This window comes from Dermacentor silvarum, chromosome 4 (assembly GCF_013339745.2).
Source record: "Dermacentor silvarum isolate Dsil-2018 chromosome 4, BIME_Dsil_1.4, whole genome shotgun sequence".
NCBI lineage: Eukaryota > Metazoa > Arthropoda > Arachnida > Ixodida > Ixodidae > Dermacentor > Dermacentor silvarum.
Genome location: NC_051157.2, coordinates 5,423,067 through 5,446,290, shown reverse-complemented (window position 1 = coordinate 5,446,290; position 23,224 = coordinate 5,423,067). Strand labels below are relative to the sequence as shown.

Genomic DNA, 23,224 nt, shown 5'->3' with positions numbered 1-23,224 from the left:
AAAATAAAAAAATCCCCACTGCTTCCGCAGTGCTGCTAGGACACTGGTAGGCTACAGTCACAACCGCAAGGCATGGATGATGCAAGAAGTTTTTCTTTAGTGGCTCTTCAAGTTTGATAGACGTATCGAGCGATCTAAAAGGAACGTGGTGCTCATCCTAGATAATTGTAGTGCCCACCACTTCATGCCTAAGCTCTCAAGCATGAAAGTTTTTTTCCTGCCGCCGACCACAATGGCAGGCTTGCAGCCCATGGACACCTGCGTGATTTCTAATTTTAAGGTCATGTATTGTTGCCGCGTCCCAAACAAGTTAGTCTTGTTGATGGACATGGCCACGTGGACAAGCAGTGAGCAACCAGACTTGAAGATCTATCTATTGATGACTGTGCAGTTTATCTTTGGTGCTGGGTCCGAAGTGCTTCTATGGTGCAGAACTGCTTTAGGAAAGCGTGCTTTTTCTGAGGCAGCAGTTAATTAAGAAGCCTGTGAAGCTCCCACTAACGAAGTGATACCTGAACTTTGGTCCGCAGTCGACGAGGATGCTTCAGGACTCGGAGGAGTTTCTACATGTGGACAACGCATTAGAGACATCAGAACTTCTAACCTGATGAGGCGTTCGTTGCGAACGTGCTTGCATCGGATAGTTATGACAATGGCAGCGATGACGCGGTAGGGCAGGCTGCGTCAACGTTGTCCTCGCAGAAGGCCCTGCAGATTATTCAATCACTATGGGCTTCGTTTTCACTATGGACTTTGTTTTCATAAGGGACCTTCCGCTGCACTACGTGGATCACCTAGATGCCTTGGAGAAAGATGTCGGCAAGCTTCGCATAAAGCAAGCAAGGCCTGCTTGCTTTATGCAGACACACTGACATCACTTCGCCAGACATCACTTTTTCATGACAGACACACGTGTCACTTGTTTTCCGTGCTCACGTTGGTTTCGACGGGAATTCGGGGCGCAGGCTCCTTTCCCAAGCGCATCACCCCTGAAGAAAGCCGAACGCCAGACCGGGGCACGCTTGTACCCATTTGAACATGGGGTTTTCTCATGCAAGCCAGTAAGAAGTATGTGGCGAGATGCTTGTGGCAGTCTGGCCCCAGCGTTTCTTGTGGATTTCTCAAGCTGAGAGGCTGCCTCGTCGGAGCTCGCATGTCACTTGCCGCCTGTGACCCCTCTTTGCAGTTATAGTGTTACGGGGAGAAAATATATGTATTTACAATATATACAGTAAGAGGGTTGTAGCTCTGTGGCCAGGGTGACACCATCTACCGAGCTCCGAGACACTTCAGCCTCTTCTTCCCCAACCAACGTCATTTTGTCCTCAGCGGTACAAACTCGTACGTGACATGAACCCCCCGACGGCATAAGCATCGTCTCGACGCTTCTTAGGGTGTCGAATCTGCGTGCTAGTTATAGGGCTTTAGTCGCGAAACGTGCACGATATCAGTTGCTGGGGTGGTAGAAGACTTCGAATCACAGGTGAGATCTCATATGTGAGGCTGGTGACTTGGCAAAGAACTCAGTATGGCCCGACGTATCGTGGCAGCAGTTTTTCGCAAAGGCTGACGCGACGGGAGGGTACCCAAAGCAGAACAAGGGACCCAGGGCTGAAATGAGCGTCCCGACGACGACTGTCGTAACGGTGCTTCTGGATAGTCTGAGATGCCAGAAGACGGTCACGGGCAATACGACGTGCTGCGGCCGCGCGAACAATGGCGTCGTGAGCATAGAACGTGGTAGTGGTGGCGTCAGAAGGGAGCAGTGAGTTGAGAGGCAGGAGAGGGTGACGGCCATATAGTAGATAGAACGGGGAATAACCAGTAATATCGTGACGCGACGAATTGTATGCAAACGTCACGAAAGGTAAGGTGCAGTCCCAATCCCGGTGAACATGGAGAGCATGTCCGTAAGTGTACGGTTGAGACGCTCGGTAAGTCCGTTTGTCTGTGGGTGGTAAGCCGTCGTGAACTTGTGGGACGTTCAGCAAGAGCGAAGAAGGTCGTCGACAACCTTAGAAAGAAAACAGGGGCCTCTATCGGTGAGTAGCTGACGTGGGGCACCATGATGTAGGATCACTTCATGGAGGAGAAAATCAGCCACATCAGTGCGCAGCTTGTAGGGAGGGCCCGCGTTATGGCATAACGCGTGGTATAGTCCGTCGCAACAGCCACCCACTTGTTGCCCGAGGATGAGGTAGGAAATGGGCCAAGGAGGTCCAAGCCGACGCGGAAAAATGACTCACTGGGGATATCTATAGGCTGAAGGTGGCCAGCGGGAGACAATGGAGGCTTCTTGCGGCGTTGGCAAAGTTCGCAGGCAGCGACGTAGCTTCGAACAGAGCGATATAGCCCAGGCCAGAAAAATCGTCTGCGCACACGGTCGTAGGTACGGGAGACACCCAAATGACCAGCGGTAGGCGCATCGTGTAACTGCGAGAGAATTGTCGAGCGCAGATGCTGGGGAACGACGAGGAGCAGTTCAGCACCATGTGGATTCATATTGCGTCGATATAAGGTCCCGTCCTGGAGAACAAACATACGGAGAAAAGTGTCCTGTTGCTCCGAGGTAATACGTTCGATGATGGATCGCGAATATGGGTCACGACGCTGCTCGTCGGCGATGCGTGAGAAGTCGGAGATCAACAAAACGCAGGTATCTGTATCGGTTTCGGTGCCATCGGGTGGGTCGACAGGGTAGCGGGAGAGGCAGTCGGCGTCCTTATGTAACCGCCCAGATTTGTAGGACACGGAAAACGTGTACTCTTGCAGGCGTAAAGCCCAGCAGCCAAGACGGCCTGTTGGGTCTCTGAGTGAGGATAGCCAACATAAGGCATGATGATCTGTCACGACGGTGAAATGTCGACCGAACAGGTAAGGGCGGAACTTAGCAATGGACCAAACAAGGGCCAAGCATTCACGTTTTGTTATCGAGTAGTTTCGCTCTGGTGCAGAAAGAAGACGGCTAGCATACGCGATCACGCGATTGGTGTCCCGCTGTCGTTGGGACAAGATAGCGCCAATGCCATGGCCGCTTGCATCAGTGCGAACTTCTGTGTAGGCATGCTGATCAAAATGACCCAACACGGGTGGATTGGTAAGGCGACTGATAAGCGTTGAAAATGCTTCAGCCTGGTCGGGTCCCCAACGAAAAGTGGTGTCCTTTTTCAGAAGGTCTGTGAGAGGACGAGCGATTTCGGCAAAGTTCTGGATAAATCGCCGAAAATAGGAACACAGCCCTAGAAAACTGCGGACATCGGTAGGAGAATGCGGAAGGGGAAACTCCCTAACGGCACGAACTTTGTCAGGACCAGGTAGGACTCCAGAAGCGTCAACCAAGTGACCAAGTACTCGTATTTGGCGGCAGTCGAAATGGCATTTTGCAGAATTGAGTTGTAGGCCGGCACGTCGAAAAACATCAAGGATAGCTGAGAGTCGGTGAAAAAACTATGACGTCATCAAGGTAGCAGAGGCATGTGGTCCATTTGAATCCGCGCAGAAGAGAGTCCATCATGCGCTCGAAGGTAGCAGGGGCATTACACAGTCCGAAAGGCATCACTTTAAATTGGTAGAGACCATCTGGGGTGACAAAGGCGGTCTTTTCGCGATCTCGTTCATCCACTGCGATTTGCCAGTAACCGGAGCGCAAATCAATCGATGAAAAATAACTGGCACCGTGTAAGCAGTCCAGTGCGTCATTAATACGCGGAAGCGGATACACATCCTTTTTCGTAATCTTATTCAGGTGACGGTAATCGATACAAAATCTCCAGGTATTGTCCTTCTTTTTAACCAAAACGACAGGTGACGCCCACGGACTGCAGGAAGGCTCGATAATATCTTAGGAGAGCATTTTGTCCACCTCCGTTTGGATCACCTGGCGTTCAGCCGCTGACACACGGTAGGGCCTCCGGTGTATAGGAGGAGCGTCACCAGTGAGGATGGGATGGGTGACGACACGGGTGCGACCTAGCGGGCGATTTCCAAAATCAAAGATGTCTCCATAGGACATCAGAATACGGCGAAGGGCGTTGGCGTAAGCAGGCCGTAGGTCAGTAGCTATCATGGGCGTAAACTTGTCGTTGCTTGAAGTAGGACGGTCGGAAGCTGCAGCAGTGTCGAATCGTGGTTCGGGCGTAAGAGAAGCTACTCCACACTCTTCCAAAGGGGACAGCAATGCGAGAGATACACCCTCAGGAAGCACTTGCAGACACGAACCAAAGTTCAGAAGAAGAAGCCACGCTCGATTGTTAACAAGAGTGACAATGGAGCTGGGTAGTGCGATTTGGCGTGCCAGGAGAACGTCGAAAAGTGGGGACACCACGTAAGGACCATCTCGAAGTGGAGGAGAAGGCGACATGAGGACGTAGGTCGCAGCATCAGGTTGCAGGCGAACAAATTTAGCAGAACGAAGTCGGGACTTGTGGTCTTCGGTCGGGTCGGCAAAGTAATGGGGCAGTTCAAGGCGAAGGGTGCCGGTTGCACAGTCAATAAGTGCTGAATGAGCAGTCAGGAAGTTGATTCCAAGAATCACTTCGTGGGGACACTCGGCCAGTACAGTGAACAGGACTAACACTGGACGACCGGCAATGGTAACACGGGCGGCACATATTCCCATCACGGCTGTTGTACTGCCATTAGCCACTCGGACGGCAGGCGACTCGGCAGGTGTCAGGACTTTACAGAGACGGCTACGAAGATCTGATCGCATAACTGACATCTGAGCGCCAGTATCGATGAGGGCTTGAACGGGTACATCATCAACAAAAATTTCAACAAGGTTCGGTCGAGCAGCAGGGGTCAGCAGAGGTTTTGCAGTCCGAGTCGTCAACGCAGCCTCATCTCCGGGGGCTGCATTGCTTAGTTTCCCGAGAAGCGGCCCGTGTAGGACGGGGACGAGGGACGTCGAGGTGTAGGCGAGCTGGACTGACGGCGTTGCGGCGAGGGCGAGCGGCTAGTGGTGTTTCCCCGAGAGGGAAGGCCGGCATGGTATGGTTCAGAAAGGGGCGACAGAGACCGAGGGTCTCGTTCGAAGCGGCGATCAGCGTATGGTCGAGGTGAGGAGTTCCAGCGGCTACTACGGCAGTGGCGGGAGATGTGACCGACCCGGGAGCAAGCAAAGCAAATCGGCCTGTCATCCGGTGTTCGCCACTCAGATGGGTTCTGATATCGACTCGGGAACGACTGGCGAGGTGCAGCAGAGGCAATGACAGGAGTGGTAGGGGTGGGACGTGGGCGGACGGCAGACTGGATGTCCATGTTGGCAATTTCTTGGCGGACAACAGCCTGAATGAGCGAGATGGTCATGTTGTCGTGCGTATGGGGACATTGAGAACTTGGAGCCATAGCCTCAAGTTCGCGGCGGATGACCTGTGTCAAGCTTGCGTGGCAGGCGGATGTGATGCCGGAGGGTCGTTGCAGGAGGAAGTGGCAGCCGTATTGGGAAGTCGGTCGAAGCGTTGTACGATGTGTTTGCTCTTCGCTTGCTCAAAATTCCGGCATTCCTTTATGATGGATTCAACCGTTGAGCAGTTCCTGCAAAGCACGAGGCCGAACGCATCGTCCGCGATGCCCTTCAAGATGTGTCCAACGCTATCGGCCTCTAGCATGTCCGCGTCCGCTTTACGGTAGAGAGCCAGAACGTCTTGAATATACGCGACGTACGATTCGGTTGGTGTCTGGACACAAGACGCTAGCTCTTGCTTGGCCTCCATTTGACGTCCCACAGGCCTTCCGAAAAGATCGCGTAGCTTTTCCCTGCAGGAGTCCCAGCTTGTAATTTCGGTTTCATGCGTCTCGAACCATACCTTCGCGGTTCCTCCCAAGTAAAAGATCACGTTGGCCAGCAAATGTGTGGCATTCCACTTGTTGTGCTTACCGACGCGCTCATACTGACGTCCGCCAGTCTTCGACGTCGACCTTGCCAGTGCCAGTGAAGATTCCCGGGTGACGTAGCTGGGTTAGTACCACTTCCGCCGGTGTCTGAGCGGCGGAGGCAGCGTCAGCGTCGGAGGCAGCGTCAGTAGCCATAACAGCGGAACCGATGTGACGCCCGCTGCAAAGATCCAGGGCCGGCTTGTGGCGAGATTACCCAGCACCTCCACCAAAATGTTACAGGGAGAAAATATATGTATTTACAATATATACAGTAAGAGGGTTGTAGCTCTGTGGCCAAGGTGACAACATCTACCGAGCTCCGAGACACTTCAGCCTCTTCTTCCCCAACCAACGTCATTTTGTCCACAGCGGTACAAACTCGTACGTGACAATAGCAGTTCCATACTTGAACGCCGACAGCCGCGGCTTGTTATACGCGATCAGAGCCCGCAGGGAGCAGAGTTAAACGAGTCAATTAAATCAGCAGCTGGATGGAGGAAGGTGGTGGGGAGAGGCACAGGCCTACCCACCATTATAGTTTTCTCACAACAGCTTTGCCATCCCCCTATTTTGCTTTTTTTATATGCAACCCGGTCATAATTATCGGTTATAACAAAGGAATTTTCGTGGAGCATAAGACAGGGTTATAATATTGACACGCAGGCTTGTTTATCTTTATCTGGTGACCGTATTTCACCGGCTCACAAATGTTAAACTTTATTGCTCAGTGCAAGACAAGCCTTCGTGTATCGAAAGTTGCTCGAATGTTATCGATGGTTCTACCTGCTCCCTCTGTTGTTGCGAAGCCTTGTGCATTGAAATTCTGTGCGCGACGCGAATACTGGTGTTAATTCTAAAACTTATGCGAGTTCAGCGATTATGCTGGAAGGTTCATGTACAAATAGCTGATGCGTTTAATCTGCAGATCAAATTTTCACCAATTGCCAACTGTGCTCGCCGCTATCGTTGTGCTTTGAGTGAAATTTGTTTTTCTGGACACAGATTTGTCTATAAAGAGTTTTGCGAGTCACAGTTTTCGCTGCTGTGTTCGTCACCGTCACTACAACGTTGACAATATGCAAGTCTTCTGAAATATGAGGAATGCGAAGACTGGAGTGGAAAAACTTTATTTAGGTCCTGCAGCAAGTTTTTTTTTTTTTTTTTTTCGAGTGTGAAAGATCATAAAGCGTGTTTTCTAAGGATTAACTTATAGGTTTTTATCGCACCAAAATATGATATGCAGAAGGTCCTCTGTTAATGTTGCAGTTAAGGTTGTAATATTGTTCTCGGTTGAATATGTGTCATCAGCATGAAGTAAGCACTTGGAGTTAGTGAGGCACTTCGTTAACTCATTAATCTATATATATAAAAAATAACAATGGTACTAGTAAACCCCTCTCGTACACCCTTTTTAATAATGCACAAGCCAGAAAAAATGTTAGAAATATGCACAACTTGAAGCTTGTAATTACAAATTGTAATAATACAAATAAGGGTTAACACAGGGCCTGTGATTCTGGGAGATTCAGAGTTCTAAACAAAGAATTTCATGATTAATCATATTGAATGCATTTGTGAGATTGATGAATAGAACTACAGCAGAGAGGCTGGCATCAAGAGAATTTTCAATATAATGTGTAAACTCGGCTAAAGCTTGTAGTTCTTCAAGTTTAGTGGAATCTCATTGATATGATCTCCACGGGTACCGGAAAATAAGGTATATCATTCGAAAATCATATTATCCAATATATTATCCAACATATTATCCAACCAAATCGTATTATCGGGAAAATAAACAAACGTAATATCCCGAAAAACATATTATGCAAAATCGTATCAACAAGATTCCACTGTAGTTGGGTTTAAAACCGAGCTGTTGGCTGGCTAAATGATGAGATTTTTGTAGATAACTTCTTGGAGATTATTGAGTACTGTTGTCATTATGAAGGAAAGGTGTGCAAAACGAGTTGTGCTCCTTTGCAGCACACCGAGTGGTGGCAAGCTGCACCTCGACATGGACACTGGACTGGTGACAGTGGCTGCAAGTTTGGTGGCCGACAGTGGCCGGCTGCTGCACCTGGATTTGGTCGCTCGAGATCGTGGTCGTCCCTCCCGCATGGCCAGTGGTTAGTGCTCTGCATTATTCAAAGCTATTCATTCAGTAGTAATCCCGTACGTTACACCCTTTGTTCTATGAGGTCGCACTACCAGTCAAAAGTAACTTGGTTGTAGGAAATGCACTTCCCACAATAAGTTTCTTGCTGCTGAGCTTATGGTGGGCATTCCTCATGCCCCAGGACCCTGCTACCATCTAGATAACTATAGAAAATGGAAAAGAAGTAGTCAACTTCCATTAATTCAACTATGACAGATCGAACGAAATTGCTCAAGTTATCCAGCAGGTTTAAATACACAAGATGCAGAAAAAATGCCGGAACACATAGATGAAATATTTGGCAGTATTTGCCCTATTCTAACATGCCCTCGAATCGAAAACGGATGCTTGCTGACTGGTCATGTTCGAATTATTCGGAGAAGGCCAATTTTAGGATAAAGACAACCAAATTTTGGGCTTATAGAAATGCATGGGCGCTGGCCCGGACCTTCGGTAGAGATCAGAAGTCTGCTGTGTACTGTATTTACTCGTGTAAGGCCTACTCCTCCCATGAACCCCCCCCTCAATATTTACTGGGTGTGGGCCTTACACGAAGTAGGCTTATGGCTATTCAGTCAAGCCCAGCACTACACTTAGACTGATCACCGGTGGCTGAGTTAGAAGTATTGATGTGCACTGCTTTTTCTTTTTTCTTCTTTTCTTTTCTTTCTTTCTTTATGTGTAAATGTGTAAGTATTTGCTTTTTTGTTAGTCACTCAAATGTAGTTTTCTATGTCTTGTTTCTGCCAAGTAATGGGGCAAGCACCCAGTCAAGCTGCAGCTTAGCAGCTTTTCCTAGCATTCTTCTGTTTTTGTAAAAAAGAAATTCTGAACTTGGTTGACTTGACGCATTCACAGTCAGTGACAGATTTTTCGGATACGTACGATGACATGAAAATGTCAAAATAATCGGGCAGTTTGAAATAAGGAATTGCAATTAAAAATTGATTTCATTGTTTTTCAGATCGCCAGTACAGCGTAAAATTTGTTTACCGACTTTTGCTCAGTGTTGTGGTCAGTAAAAGAAAATTTAGGTACTTGAAGTTTTGTGTTGACTGAGACCGCGAGAGCATTACGTGCTCGTCCGTCGCACAGCTGGACGTGCGTCAATCATGGGTCATCATTAAAGCACAGCGCGAAAACGGCTGAAATTTCAAACTGAAGCCCGCTCGCCCTTCCTGTTGAAAGAGTCCCGCTTCAGCTAGAGTCAAGTGCACACGCACAAATGCACTGCCTGCAACATCACAGATTATGGCTTATGACCGAGGTAAATTGTCTAGTGCACAATGTACAATATTGCCCCTGGCAGTGTTGCACGCAGCAAAAACAGGAAGAAACTAGGCCTCGGAGACTCTACCGTATCACTGAGGCCTCAACACGCATCTTTGGAAGCGTTGTCTCTGAAATTACGGATCACTGAGTGATTGGAGCGAATTCAAGCTGGTAATGCAACGAGAAGGATAATCGCAATAGTGTACTCTGTGAATGATGTGGTCATCAGCTAATGCTACAACATTTAGCAGTGGTCATTCGTTGGTGATGCAGAACGTTTTAAAAGCCTAATTGTTAGCTGCATTATCAATTTGCTTTTCCACTGAAGCGCAGCAGGCAATGTCAGATGAACGCAGCTAACATTGATTTCGTAAAGATTGTGCATGTGCTGTGGGTCTAACCATTTCACAGGCATGACACAAAGCGTTAGTGAATAACCAAGGGTGAATGTAAATATCAACGAGAGTAAGTGAAAGGCTATACGCAAGTACAAAGCGTACTAACTCGCCCACGGTTTGGGATAGATATAGCTTATTTTTGAAAGATTACTGCTCGACTTTAAGAGAGGCAAAAGAAAAACATTACTCTCAAGATCTACCTTCATTACTCAAATACAACCCCCCCCAAATTCTGGCAGGTAATTCACCTAATAGTGGATCGCATCACATTTCACTAAGTGATGGTAATCAAGCTCCACTCAGTGACAAGGAATGCCCAGTTGTCTTCAATAATTTTTTTTTTAATCCATATTCACTACAGAAGACCATTCAAGTTTGCCGCAAGTCACTGATCTGATTACCAGTACATGGAATCCATCAATGTAACAGAGGATGGTATCACAAGTCTCATAAATAACCTTAAGTTGTCTAGTTCTTCCGGTATCAATAATATTAACTCCAAAATTTTAAAGAATACAGTGACACTATCTGGCAAAATTTTGTGGCTTATTTTTCGCAAGCCGTTATCATCGGGCCAGCTTCCCGCAGACTGGAAAATTACAAAAGTGGTACCAGTACACAAAAGTGGCAGTAAGAATTCCCCAGAAAACTATTGTCCAATATTATTGACAAGCATTTGCTGCATATATCATTGCATCTGACATATATCATCATCTAGAATCAAATAATTTTTTCTTTATTAACCAGCATGGGTTTAGGAAAGGCTTGTCATGTGAGACATAGTTACTAGAATTTACTACAGCGTTGCATTTTAACATGGACCGTAGCCTTCAAACAGATTGTATTTTTCTCGGCTTCTCCAAAGCCTTCGGCCATGTAGCTTGCTGCCACCTAATTTCCAAATTATCCGTTCTCAAATTAGACTATTTAACACTCCCTTGCATTTGTAACTTTCTAACAAATCGTCAGCAATTTACAGTCATTAATAATTTTACGTCACCCCTTGCATATGTCAGCTCCGGTGTACGGCAGGGTAGCGTAATTGGACCCTTGCTTTTTCTTATCTACATCAACGATCTGCCCAATAACATCCCATCCTGCATGCGCGTTTTTGCCGATGATTGTATATTATATCGACCAATTAACAGCCTTGATGATCATCTCATTCTTTAAGAGGACCTTCAACTTGTTACCAATTGGTGTGAAGACTGGCAAATGAAACTTAACTTATCAAAATGCAAAGTAATGACATTCACGCAAAAAAACTTCAAACCATAGTTTTTCCAATTATACAAACACAAATCTAGTAACTCAGGCATCAGTATAAAAATATCTAGGCATTAATCTTACACCAAGCCTTTCCTGGGCCTTTCACGTCACGACCGTATGTGCCAACGCTTCCAAATCACTTGGGTAAATTCATCGCAACTTATGTAACTGCCCATCTAACATCTGTAAATTAGTGCTCCCCCAGCTTGAGTTCGCGTCCCCTATATGGTCTCCCTACCATGATTACTTAATACACATGTTAAAAGCCATCCAAAACCGAGCTAGTCGATTCATTTCGCGCAATTACAACCACCAGTCAAGCATAACTCAAATAAAGCTCGACCTTTTCCTTCAATCCCTAAGTAGCCGACCTGACATAGCACTCCTGTCCTTGCTCCATAGATATGTTCACCCAATGAAGCCATCAAACTTGCCACTGGTACGCGCGCATCTTGCACATCATGACGAGCTTATAATGATTTCAGCTTCACTCGTATTTATGGGCATTGGGGGGATGCGCGACTCTCACGCGTCCCCTGATGTTGTTTTTCCCGCATAGCTCGTGCATGTCCTGTAATCCAGCTTCTCTGCATGGCTGAGCGCCGGCGGCGGTTGTAGTCGTTGCGAGAGATGGCACGAGTGTCGCGATGCTAACGCCACCGCACGGCAGGGTGACTTGGGAGAGAAAGGTCAAAGGCGCTTGCTCTTTGGGTTCAGATCGGCGAGCGATGCGGACGTCCCACGCGTGCGCCCATCCATGCTTCGCAAGACCGTCTCGCATGGCTAGGAGCAGGGCACTGGTATGGACGAACACGGATCGTTCGAACACGCCACCGTTCGTGTGACCGTACACGTGAACGACTAGGCGATGGTGTCATAGCATGGGGCGAACGTATTCGCTCGCTATCCGGTCGCGGTGAGTCGGACTTCCTTGATTTGTCGCGCGCCCATGTGAATGTTCTATGCATAGTAATTCGGCTAGCGTGTATTAGTGTATGAAAGGTGCAATAAATGCCCTTTTGATTGTTTGCACTACTGTGTTGTCGTTCCTTTGTCCCAAGAGTGCGTGTGAGATCCCACAGCATTTAACTTCTTGGCATTACCCCAAGCTATTCCGTTATGGAATTCACTTTTTAATAGCTCTGTCACGCAAACGAACAAAGATAAATTCAGACTACTACTGAACCCGCTGTTATGTATGCCACCATGAACTGTCCTTTTCTCTAGGCATTCGTATTATTTCGTTCCCTTTTTTTTTTCACTTTCTTGTTTCAGTGTTGTTTCTTTTACAGTAAAACCTCGATAATTCGAAGGTCGCCGAACGACGAAAATTCTTCGAATTAAGCGGATTTTCAAATTAACCAAAATGAATAAAAATAAAACAAGCAAGAACTTCCCTCAAAAAGAAATCACCTTTATTTTCCATGTATGAGAAAGATTACTCGAAGTAATCACTGATGCGGGATTACTTGGCGCGGTAGTTCGCTGACCCAAGTGCCATGGTCTCCAGCTGGCTCACAACACACATACAAATATCACCCGCACTGCGCTCAACAAAGTTGCAGACGATGTTCACGGAATTGATAACTGCCGCTAAAGCCAGCATGCAGGTGCTTGACTCCAAAAATTCGTACTTGCTGGATATTCCGGACTTCAAAAATGCACCGTCAGGGTTCCCATTGAGTTCATGCATTTTCGCAGCCGATTTTTCGGTCGAATTGAGACTCCAAAGTTTGATTTTCCGGACTTAATTGCTCGTCCCGAACCACGCTACCCTATCTTGAAAGCCGCCGTGTTGGATTTTCCACTGGCTTGGCTTCTAGTGGCCGGCTCTATAGCCTCCAAGATTGGGAGGCGCGCGCTATAGGCACCGGGCGCGGGATGAATTTGGACCGGTGGCGCCTTCATGCGGCGGCGCCATGAAAGTAATGGCATGTGGCGGCCGGGCCGCGCGCAGCTGGCGCTGCCGTGAAACCACGTCTGATCAAACATGTTGCGTTTTCGGGTGCACCAACAGTTACTGAAACATGACTGAAGCTGGTTAGGCCATTCAATTCAATCGTTGTTCATCGCGGCATCGCGTTTTTCAGGCGGAAAGTCTGTATATGTGCGGTCTGTATATAGGCAGCAGCGCGTTCAGTGCTCAGCAGTTGAAACGCGATACTCGAATCGCATGGTCACCAGCGCTTTTTGCACTGACTGTAAGCGCTGTGGACCCCAAACTGATGTATTGTGGTGTAGAGTGAAAGCGAGAACCTTCCTAACGCATTATGACTGCATTTGGTCCCACGGCGCGCACCTGTGGCACGAAAAAAAAAAAACGGCAGCAGCCGCGCTGCCAGTGCTTCAATCGCTGTGCACTGTACATTTCCGACGCTGATTTGGTATAGTCTAGTTGTTCTAACGTTAATAAAAGAGCCGTTCATACGCAAGAGCTTCGTGTCCCACTTGCCTGTCTTCGCCTCCGCAGTGTAACGGCTCCGGAGCTTGGGAACCGAAGGCGAACACTCAGATTTGTCGTCATTTTGCCATCTTATCAGTGTATCAGTCTTCCTTTTAATGTACATTTTCCTTTCTAGCAATTCCCAACTCTGCTTGCGTCTGGCACAGGACTGTGCTGTGCATCGACGGCGAACACCAACGCAGTGGCGTGTTCACACTCGCCGCCACCGATGGCTCCCGTCGCGCTAAGCTATATAAAATGGGCCGTGACTGAAGATTGGGCTAGTTTATAAGCAATTAAGAATGGGGAAGCATTGCAAAGATAAAAACTACAATGGACAGAGAGCGGGAACTTACTGACACATGTGCGATCGGCGAAGCAGCTCAAAAAACAAAATAAGGAAGACGTATGTCTCCTTTTTTTTCTGTCCATAATTTTTGTGTCATTCGCATATTTCCATGATTAAATACGCGGTAATGTTAAAGCGCAAAGCAAAATAGCATGTGGAATATAACTGCTGGAATTCCACGTCTTAGCTTGCCGCGGTGAGCTCCGTTCGCGTGGTGCATTTGGATCGCAATTTGCGCTCGTTTTCTGCTTTATATACTACCTGATGCCACGAATGTGATCTGCCTCGTACAAGTGACGACCTTTCTCAAAAGCAGACACACGAAAATGCATTTTCCGGTGCGGCGGCCCTTAAAACCCGCAGTGCAAAATCACTGGAAGCACCGAGCGCCGTCGTCCCGTCGTCTGCTTCACATGCCAGTGCTCCGACAGCTGCCGTTTGCGACGCTGTTCACCAGCATATCACCGGCGCGCCGCTGGCGCCTTACGACGGCCGCCCGGTGCCTATAATAGAGAGCTCTCGCCATCCTCCAGTCTCGGAGGCCATGACCGCTCTTCTTTGGCTGACAAAACGCTCCAGAGGACGGCACTTTTTCTTTTTTCTTTCTGCAGTAGAACCCCGCTAATACGTTTTTCACGGGACCGTAAAAAAAGAAAAAGAAAAAAAACGTAAGAGCCGGGAAATGCAAGAGTCCAGCAAGGGGATAAATTAAGAAATGAGAGTAGTGGTGAACTGCACACTTTTACTTGAATTCATACGTTTGAAAAAAAAGTCGCAGTATTGTCCGAAAGCCGAAGCATCGATTGCGATAGCTAATTAGTAGACAGCTATACAAAGTAAGGATAGTAGTTTTATCGTCCCCATAAACTTGTATACATTCGCTATTAACTATATTAACAAGCATAGTGTCACTCGCTATCAAAACTTTGCTGGCGTGAGGAAACGCCACAGCAGCAGCGAGCGAAGTGACATTCATGCTGTCTATCGCTTCAACGCAAACTGAGCGCTGAGAACACACGGCACGCACAAAGCTACGAGGCGCCGACGCACCTACACTGCCAAAACTTTGCCCCGAACGCAGATCGCAGATCGACGATTGCGGTTCAATCGTCGACTGACCCTCGCACGCCTTCACTCGCACATACAGCATATTGCGCACGGCGACGGCATTATTGCTCTTGGGCTTTATAAGGAACAGCTATGCTCAAAAAGAAAAAAAGAAAAAACCATTTAGGGCCTCATTGCATCATAGACACCATCTTTAGATAGCAAACACGGATCTGTAAGGCCATGCTTTTGCTAGTGGAAACCGAAAATACGTCATAGGTGTTGCCCCCAGCACTTTGGGCAGCCAATCCCATCGTTAAGCTACCAAGCCAAGCGACATGAAAAGTCAACATGGCCGCTCGGGCCAGCGCGGGGTGGCAGTTTGCAATGCATGATGCGGGAACGGTCCCACAGTTGCGACGCAACAGCGAGGTTTCCAATGCATTGGGTCCTATGCGAGCTATGCTGGGACTGGCCAAAAACGACGTAATAGCAGGGTTCTACTGTATTTGCGGTCAACACTGTCGTCATAACCATTTATTGTCACGTTTTTTTTTTTTTTTTTCAATGTTTTGGGTGCTATTTTGAATGTGACGTGTACACTGAGCAGGTGTCTCGGAAGACCCATGTCTCAGTAATCGGCGCTACTTCCTGTGCCTTCGCGAAAGCTAAGCGGTGCGAAGCTCATTTCTTCGATCTCCATGGCGAACTCCGTTGGCGGAGATTGCCAACACGGTGACGCTCGTGTCTACAAAATATTGCGGGGGGCGCGAGCGCGTGGCGAAATGGTCCTCCTCTCTTCTAGCGGCGCACCCCTGGTGTCGAGACGTACGCTTGCGAGCATGCACGTTCCCTCCGTGACTGCAAGCGTGCATGTTCCCGCGCTTGCTCTTTGCGCGCCGGCGATATCCGAGTGTAGTCGCGAGGTGGCGGCTTTGACGGGCATAACTATGTGAACAGTGAGCTGGCGTGCGTAGCTGCGGCCGCTTTTTCTCGCGTCACGAGCACGGATGTCGGTCGCGAACACAACAACGCAGTTCTTGTTTCTGCGCTGCGCCTTTTCATGGCCAATCTTCATTGTTTTTCTTTTTACGAACGGGGCGTTCTCCCGCAGAAGAGCGGGGCAGAAAAAGCGCTCTATAGAAGGGTTCTACTGTAGTTCAACACTACAGTGGAACCCCGCTGATACGTTTTTCACGGGACCATTTAAAAAAAAACAACAAAACGTAAGAGCCGGGAAACAGGAAAAATGTTAAAATGGGAGTAGTTTTGAACTGCACACAATATTATTTTAATTCTTACGCGTGAAAAAAAGTAGTAGTTTCGTCCGACAGCCGAAGTATCAATTGCGATAGCAAATTAGTAGACATCAATACAAAGTAAGAATAGTCGTTTTATCGTCCGTATAATTTTGTAAACATTCGCTTATTAACTATATTAACAAGCATGGTGTCAGCGCCCACAGGCAAACATGAACACATCACACTCGATGAGCACCAACACGCGCTGTCAAACGATGGCGTGAGGAATTTAAGCGCCACTGCAGAAGCGAGCGAAGTGACCTTCGTGCTGTTGTCTATCGCTTCAACGTAAACTGAGCGCCGAGAATGCACAGCACGGATACTTTTCTAACAGACCTCGTACATTCGAGTAAGTACGGTATTCCAGCAAGAAAAGGTCGGTTAGATTTGAAGTTCGTTCCATCCAAAATTGGGCCACGGTATTTGTGAAATGGTGGAACTTAGCATATACAGTGCAGACCACTTATAACGTAACCGCTTTTAGCACGGGACCGGTTATAGAGTGTTTTTTGTTTACCATCGATATGTCTCCCATAGAACTGAATGTATATCCGGACCGTTTATTGCATAGGAGCGCGAAGCAGAATACCGGTTATAGCAGTTATTAACCGGTTATACCGGTTATTGGCGCATGGAGCACAGTCTTTTCTAGGAGGCATTGAGCAGGGCCCACACGGCCGTACGGTTGCAGGGCGCGCAATCGAGGAGTGGGAATGTAGACATGCGCTTGGAGACCAGCGGCGAAAAGCAAAGAGGGAAACAAAAAGCAGGAGAAGGGCGGGAGACTTCAGAGGAAGAAGGGCGTGTGTTTTCATCACTATAGCAGCGTCCAATCATGGTACACGCTGCATGGAGTGCGGGGTAGAAGCAGTAGCGCACTACTATTTTTTTTTTTTTTCAGTCTCTTTGTTGCAATTGATGTGTGCACGTCGTGATCTCGTCGTGTCATAGTTGTCCTCTGTGCACGTGTGTTGTTGGGCTTTTGTTACCATGGTGTCGGCGGCGTCTTCAAGCTGTGTGAGGAAGAGGCATATACAAGAACAAGGACAAATGCAGCAGCAACTGCAGCAAGATTCGTCTTCCCTGTCACGGAAGAGAATACGTACGTCGAAGTACGAAAACGTAGACGCAGTGCTCTTCAGATGGTTCCGTGAAGTTAGGGCTCAGAGCATACCAGTGAGTGGCCCCATGCTCCAACAAAAAGCCAAATCTCTTGGTGCTCTTTTCAGCCACGACTTCAACCCACTTAATGGATGGATCCAGCGATGCAAGGATCGCCATGGCATCAGCTGCAAAGTGGTGTGCGGTGAAAGCGGTGAGGTTGACGACGAGTCCATCGAAGTCTGGCTTCGCTTAAATTTGGAAACCATGCTGTCCACGTATATAGTCAGAGACGTATTTAATGCCGACGAAGCTGGCTTATTTTATAACCTTCTGCCCAACCGCACTCTTGTGCTTAGAGGCAAAGCCTACTCTGGCGACAGGGCCTCAAAAGAGCGCATAACTGTGTTGTTCTGCGCTAACATGGATGGAAGCGACAAGCGCCACCTGTTTGTCATTCGAAAATCAGCGAGGCCACATTGCTTTAAAAAGCGAGAGTGCCTGCCAGTGACATACAAATCCATCAAAAAGGCATGGATGACGCAAGACATGTTCACGAGCTGGCTTTGCAAGTTCGATGAAGACATGGTGGCAGAGAAGCGGCAGGTCGTGCTCATTCTCGACAATTGCACAGCTCACACCATCAAGCCAAAGTTGACTGCAGTCAAGTTAAGTTTCTGCCTGCCAACATGACTGCAAAATCTCAGCCGCTCGACCACGGTGTCATCGCAACCGTAAATGCGCTATAAAAAAAAAGACGCATCTGCGAAAGAGTTTTGCTGAGCAAGCAGCAGCAGCAGCCTCTTAAAGTGAATTTAAGAGGTGTGATTGATATGGTTGCCGCTTCGTGGTGGCAGGTAATAGCCACTACAATAAGCAAGTGCTTCAACAAAGCAGGCTTCGTGCGCAATGCAAAGACTCTTGAAGCCGATGAGCCGGGCGACAATGTTGCCGATGAGACGGTCAGCACCGACGACGTGTGGTTCGGCCTCGTTGAAAACAAGTTTGTTTCCGCCATAGACATCTTCCAAGAATATGTCGATGCCGGTGAGTCGGAGCTTCCTGTCTGCGAGGAAGCGAGTGCGGATTATGCGATCATCGCGGCGGTGCGCGGTAGCGCGGAGCTTGCAACCAAAGACGAGTCGGACAGTAACGAGACGCCAGACCCAGATGTGTCCCATGCAGACACGTGTTGGAATACCTCAGCAAAGTGAAGATGCACTGCATGAAGAATAGTTTGAGTGAGAAAGCCCTTCAGTGCTTAAGCCTTGTAGAGGACGAAATTGTTCAAAGTGCTGCTAAAAAAATTTCCAGACAAAAATGACAGCGTTCTTCCGCTGATGCTGCACTTGTCAGGAGAACTTTGTTTACGTGCTGTGTTGTGATTGGGTTGCATGTGTGTGAGAGTGAAATATGTAATAAATTGTGTTTGAAAGGTGGTGGGTTGCCCGTTTAGCATAGGCAAAAGCCGAATAAAGCATGCTTTGGTTATAATGCGGTACTGCTTATAGCGGGAATTTTTACAACTCCCGCGACTTAGGTTATGAGTGGTCTGCACTGTACCACTGTTTAACCTGAAAGCTCTCGCAAAAACTATGAAAACATTGAAATTAAAATAAATGACAGATAAACTGGTTTGCACCTTGATTGAAGAAACATGCGGCATGGCACCTTGCTGTCCAGAGTTTCCCGACGTATGGCTGTTGCCAAATGGCACTTTTCCTGCACTAGAGCATAAAGGTAATACACCCACACACAAGGTTAAAAATGTTGATTTCCCTGCACCAGAGCACATATATACACCCACACAGTGACAAGATTAACAGCAAGCACAACAGCAGGGAGCCGACGGGCCACTTCCCTGTCGCCGGTGACTGACTACGGTTATTCACACAAAACAGTGGTCGGCAGAATAAATTTTCTGATGCAGTAAAACCTCTTTTATTTGAATTTCATGTGTCTGAATTAACTGAATGTCGAATTATTGAGGGTATCAGGAAAACGATAAACAAATGCTTGCTATGTCAACACACTTTTATTTACTGAATGAATCTGCAAATCCTGTTTCTATTTTGCTCAAAAGCAGTGCGGAAGCTGCAATTCTCGTCACCTCATGACTGATTAGCACTTGCAGTAGCAAAGGCCTCAAGGCTTCCTTCACATTTCACTTCCTTCCTTCCTTCTTCGAGACTTCCTTCTTCATATGAGACACGCTTTTCTCTACTGCGCGCACATCCCAATTACTTTTTAGCCAGTGAGCTGGTTGCCGACAGATTGTCCATCCATCGCAATGTAGCCGGTGCTCTTTATCCTCGACAGCATTGCACTGTGTTAAAATGAAATTACCGTTTGCCGCAACCGCTACAGATGATACTGCGACTACTATCAATGTTTTCATGGATGGCAACAACGCAATTTTGAAGGCACGCGGCCGACGCGGTGTTATGCGCAGCGTTAAACACAAGAATAAATGCTTCAAAGGCGCTAATGGGGACAAAGCGTTCCGGCGTTGCTCTCATTCATGTACAATTTCTGCTGACGACTATGGCAATTAGGACTACACCACTTCACTTCGTTTGGACACTAGCTCTGTTTTTGCTCTTTTTCAGCGCTCCGCACAAGGTTTTCGGGTTGTTGAGCCGAAAACTCTCTGTTAAGTACCGCGCAGCACGCTCTTGGAAGACGCTTACCGCTACAGTCAAACCTCGTTAATACGTACCCGCTTAATGTGTAATTGCAGTTTAAACGTAGTCGCGAAGATTCCCCCACCCAGCCCCCATTGAACCCCATGTATTGGCCGACCGCGCCGTAGTCACTCATTTGCCACCAAATGGTTAGTGTGTACTATTTGCTTTCTAGTTCTATACGCACAGGCATAAAATCGACAAAATCTCATGTGTGGAGACGTTCGATTCTCGAGTTTGTTCGATCCCCAAACGACAGCCACCAGCGATAGGGACCTTAAAACGTGGCCACCATGACGCATTTCCTGCTCATACAGCTGTTGCCGAATGCAGCGCACAAGAGCATGGCCTTCAAGATTGGTTTCTGGTAACGTGAAGAAGCTGCCAGTAGGAGGTGCGAATTCGCCGTCGCCATTGAATCCAATCCAATTCAAGTAGTAACTGTTCAGAAGCGCATTTTATTGCGATAGCAATCTTATGGACGCTCCAGGCGCATTTATGCCATGATCGTGGTCGTCGCTTTGAGGTTCCGTATAAAGTCCAAACACGGTAACATCGTCGCCGTATGCTGTATGTGCGAGTGAAAGATTGCAAGGGTCAGCCGATGATTGCGGTTCAATCCATTCACGTGCACGCCAGGGAGAAAGGCAGGGCGGAAGCGTGCTTCTGTCACGCGCGAGGCACGGTGGGGGAGGCGAGAAAGTGGGGGGGGGGGGCGTTCGGCGGAGGCTGCGCCCCCCCCACTTAAATATGCCTATCTTGAAAGCGATCTGCGACGTGGAGAAAGTGCGCGTCCTCGCAGGCCTCGTCTTCAAAGCGATCTGCGATGTGACCAAAGTGCAACTAGTGCCGGTAGCTTCATGTGCGCTGTGCTTTCGATGTTTAATTCGCGTTGATGGCACGAAGGTCAATTCGCCCTCGCTGCTCTTGCCGCGCCTCCTCACTCCAGCGTTGTGACATCGAGTTTCCGCGGTCATCGAGAGAGATGTGTTCATATTTACCTGTGCACGCTTTACACCGTGCTTGTTAACTTAGTAAGCGAATGTTTACAACTATATACGACCGATAAAACTACTATCCTTAGTTTGTATAGTTGTCTACTAATTTGCAATCGCAAATCAACGGGTGAAGCTGCGACATTCTTTTTTTTTCTTTCTTCATTCCGCCAGTGTGCTTGCGGTCATGGTGTTGTAGTAGTGTTCTGTTCGAAGATGCCGTCGTCACGGCAAGTGAAGATAACCGATTTTTTGCTGCCTACCCGCAAATAAAGCCGAAGTGTGTATGTTTGAGAGCATCGTGACGTAGTTCTTTTCCAGCCGGTAAGTAGCCGCTAAACTGATATTGGTGGTTAATCCATACATTGTTTAGTGCATACCTAAATGTCGTTCCCGGCCGACTATGTATTAACGAGGTTTGACTAACACATTTATTCCTTAATAAAAAGTGCATTTTTGCACATTCCTTGAGTGGCCAGAAATATTTGCTTGCAGTGTACTGCATGCACGCATCGTCGCAGCAAAGTACATTGTATTTATACCATCTAGACAAAATTTGTCCATTGTAGCCGATGGTCTGTTATAGATCTGCCAGAAGTGGAATTTGTTGCATTGATAATAGGCAGACCGAACTAAGTGAAAAGAATCGTGTGTTAAACCCGAAAGTATGTTGTACGCAGAGATATTGTAACAGGCATGGACTATGTGAGCGGGTGCCAGTAAGTGTGAATGGAAGCGACTATAAAGGCAAGTAAGTGTTGGTGAGTATGAGTAAAATTGTGGTAGAATGACGACGAGTGTGAGTGCACATTAGTATGAAGGAGTTCATGTCCTGCAAAATTGTTGGTGAGTGAGTATTCATTTATTCTGCCGACCTATGGTTGTTTGCAAGAGCGAGAAATTTTGTTTTAAATAACCATTGCGTGGTTCTAAAAGTTTGAATTTGTTGGTGTTGTTCTCTATTCAAATACATGCGACTCTGGCAGAAGCGATCAGTTGGTTACAATTCTTTTTTTTTTTTAATTCGTGTTTTGTTGCCATTGTACTTGTACGACTGTGACCACTTGGGATTTGTTTCCACCAACGCACATGTAAGGGTTAAACTGGTTTAGGTAGGGATGTGACATTAGTGTCTAATTGTAATGACAGGAGTCAAGGTGCAAAGAATACAAATTTTTCAAATTTGTAATGTAATCTTAAGCTTTACTGCATACATGCTTACATTGTCTGTGACATGATACTCTGGTTTGGCCTTGGTGGCTAGTTTTGTTGCCCACAGATGTTTCTCTTTACCAGATGGTGTGGCGCTCTTTTATGTTTTGTATCATGGAAAAAACTGAGGAGAGGCAACTCATGGGGCAACTTTTCTTTGCCTGCCCTTTATCACTAAGAGCCTTTTAATGTTCTCTCTGTCAAGAGTATTCAGCAGCCGTTGCTATTTGCTCCATAGACAAGGACAGTGAATCCTAATATGACGTGACCTTTGCTAGGCTTTGTGCAATGCACCTGGGATTTTTGGAGCCTCTTCTTCCTTCTCATTTTTTTTTCTTCCTCCGTGTTTTACATGCATGGCAAGATGCTAAAAATTTTGCTAAAAGGGTCAAATATAGTTCTGTAATGCCTTTGCACACAACACAAGCAAAAGAACAAACCTTCATTTAAAAATTGTCTACTAGGGCGGGGATTACAGGCAAAGAATAGATTGCTTGATTAGAAACATGTACAGTGGAACCTAATTGATACGTTCCTGGGTGTTGCGTTTTCCTGGCTTCTAATTCTCATTTTCATGGTCCTGATGTAAATCCCATTGATTCCCATGTATTATGTTCCCATTTGATATGTCGGCATTCCGCAATGTTCTCGCATCTTACGTTGCGTTTGAACGCAGCGGTCGTGCAAATTTAGCAGTGCGGAGGGAAATTTGCTCTAGCATGTTGCAATAAGCGACCAGTACGCTGCAGCAAGCGATTATTCGTTGCAACAAGCAATTGAAGTTTGCAGTGAGCGACCAATGTTGTATAAGCCAGGTGGTGCACAAGCATCGGCAGAAAACATGCACACTGCAGTTGGTGAAGCACCCGAAAAAAGCGTGCATTGGTTAAAAACCTAAAACCTGCCAGGAAACATGCACATTGTGCCAAATCTGCCGAGTGCAGGGCTACATTTATTTTGGTGCCTGCAAGAGTCTTATTTTGGTTGTGTAGTAGCTCGTCTTCTTTAGTCAGCTTTGCTGCAATAGAGCCATGTTATTCAGCAAAATATTACTTCAAGCATACAAAAAATTGAAAGGGGCCACAGTCACGAAGCATCGTATGTGTCCCTTAATTATACAC

At 47.3% G+C, this 23,224-nt stretch overlaps 1 protein-coding gene across 3 annotated transcripts in view; it reads left to right on the top strand.

The window, feature by feature from the left end:
- LOC119449354 (protein dachsous) overlaps window positions 1–23,224 on the top strand; it is a 199,696-nt gene that overhangs the window by 120,718 nt on the left and 55,754 nt on the right. For all 3 annotated transcript variants that reach the window (XM_037712521.2, XM_037712520.2, XM_049665182.1), the window contains exon 18: window positions 7,861–8,003. In XM_037712521.2, the coding sequence (XP_037568449.1) occupies window positions 7,861–8,003 (143 nt within the window). The remainder of the gene's footprint in view (window positions 1–7,860; window positions 8,004–23,224) is intronic.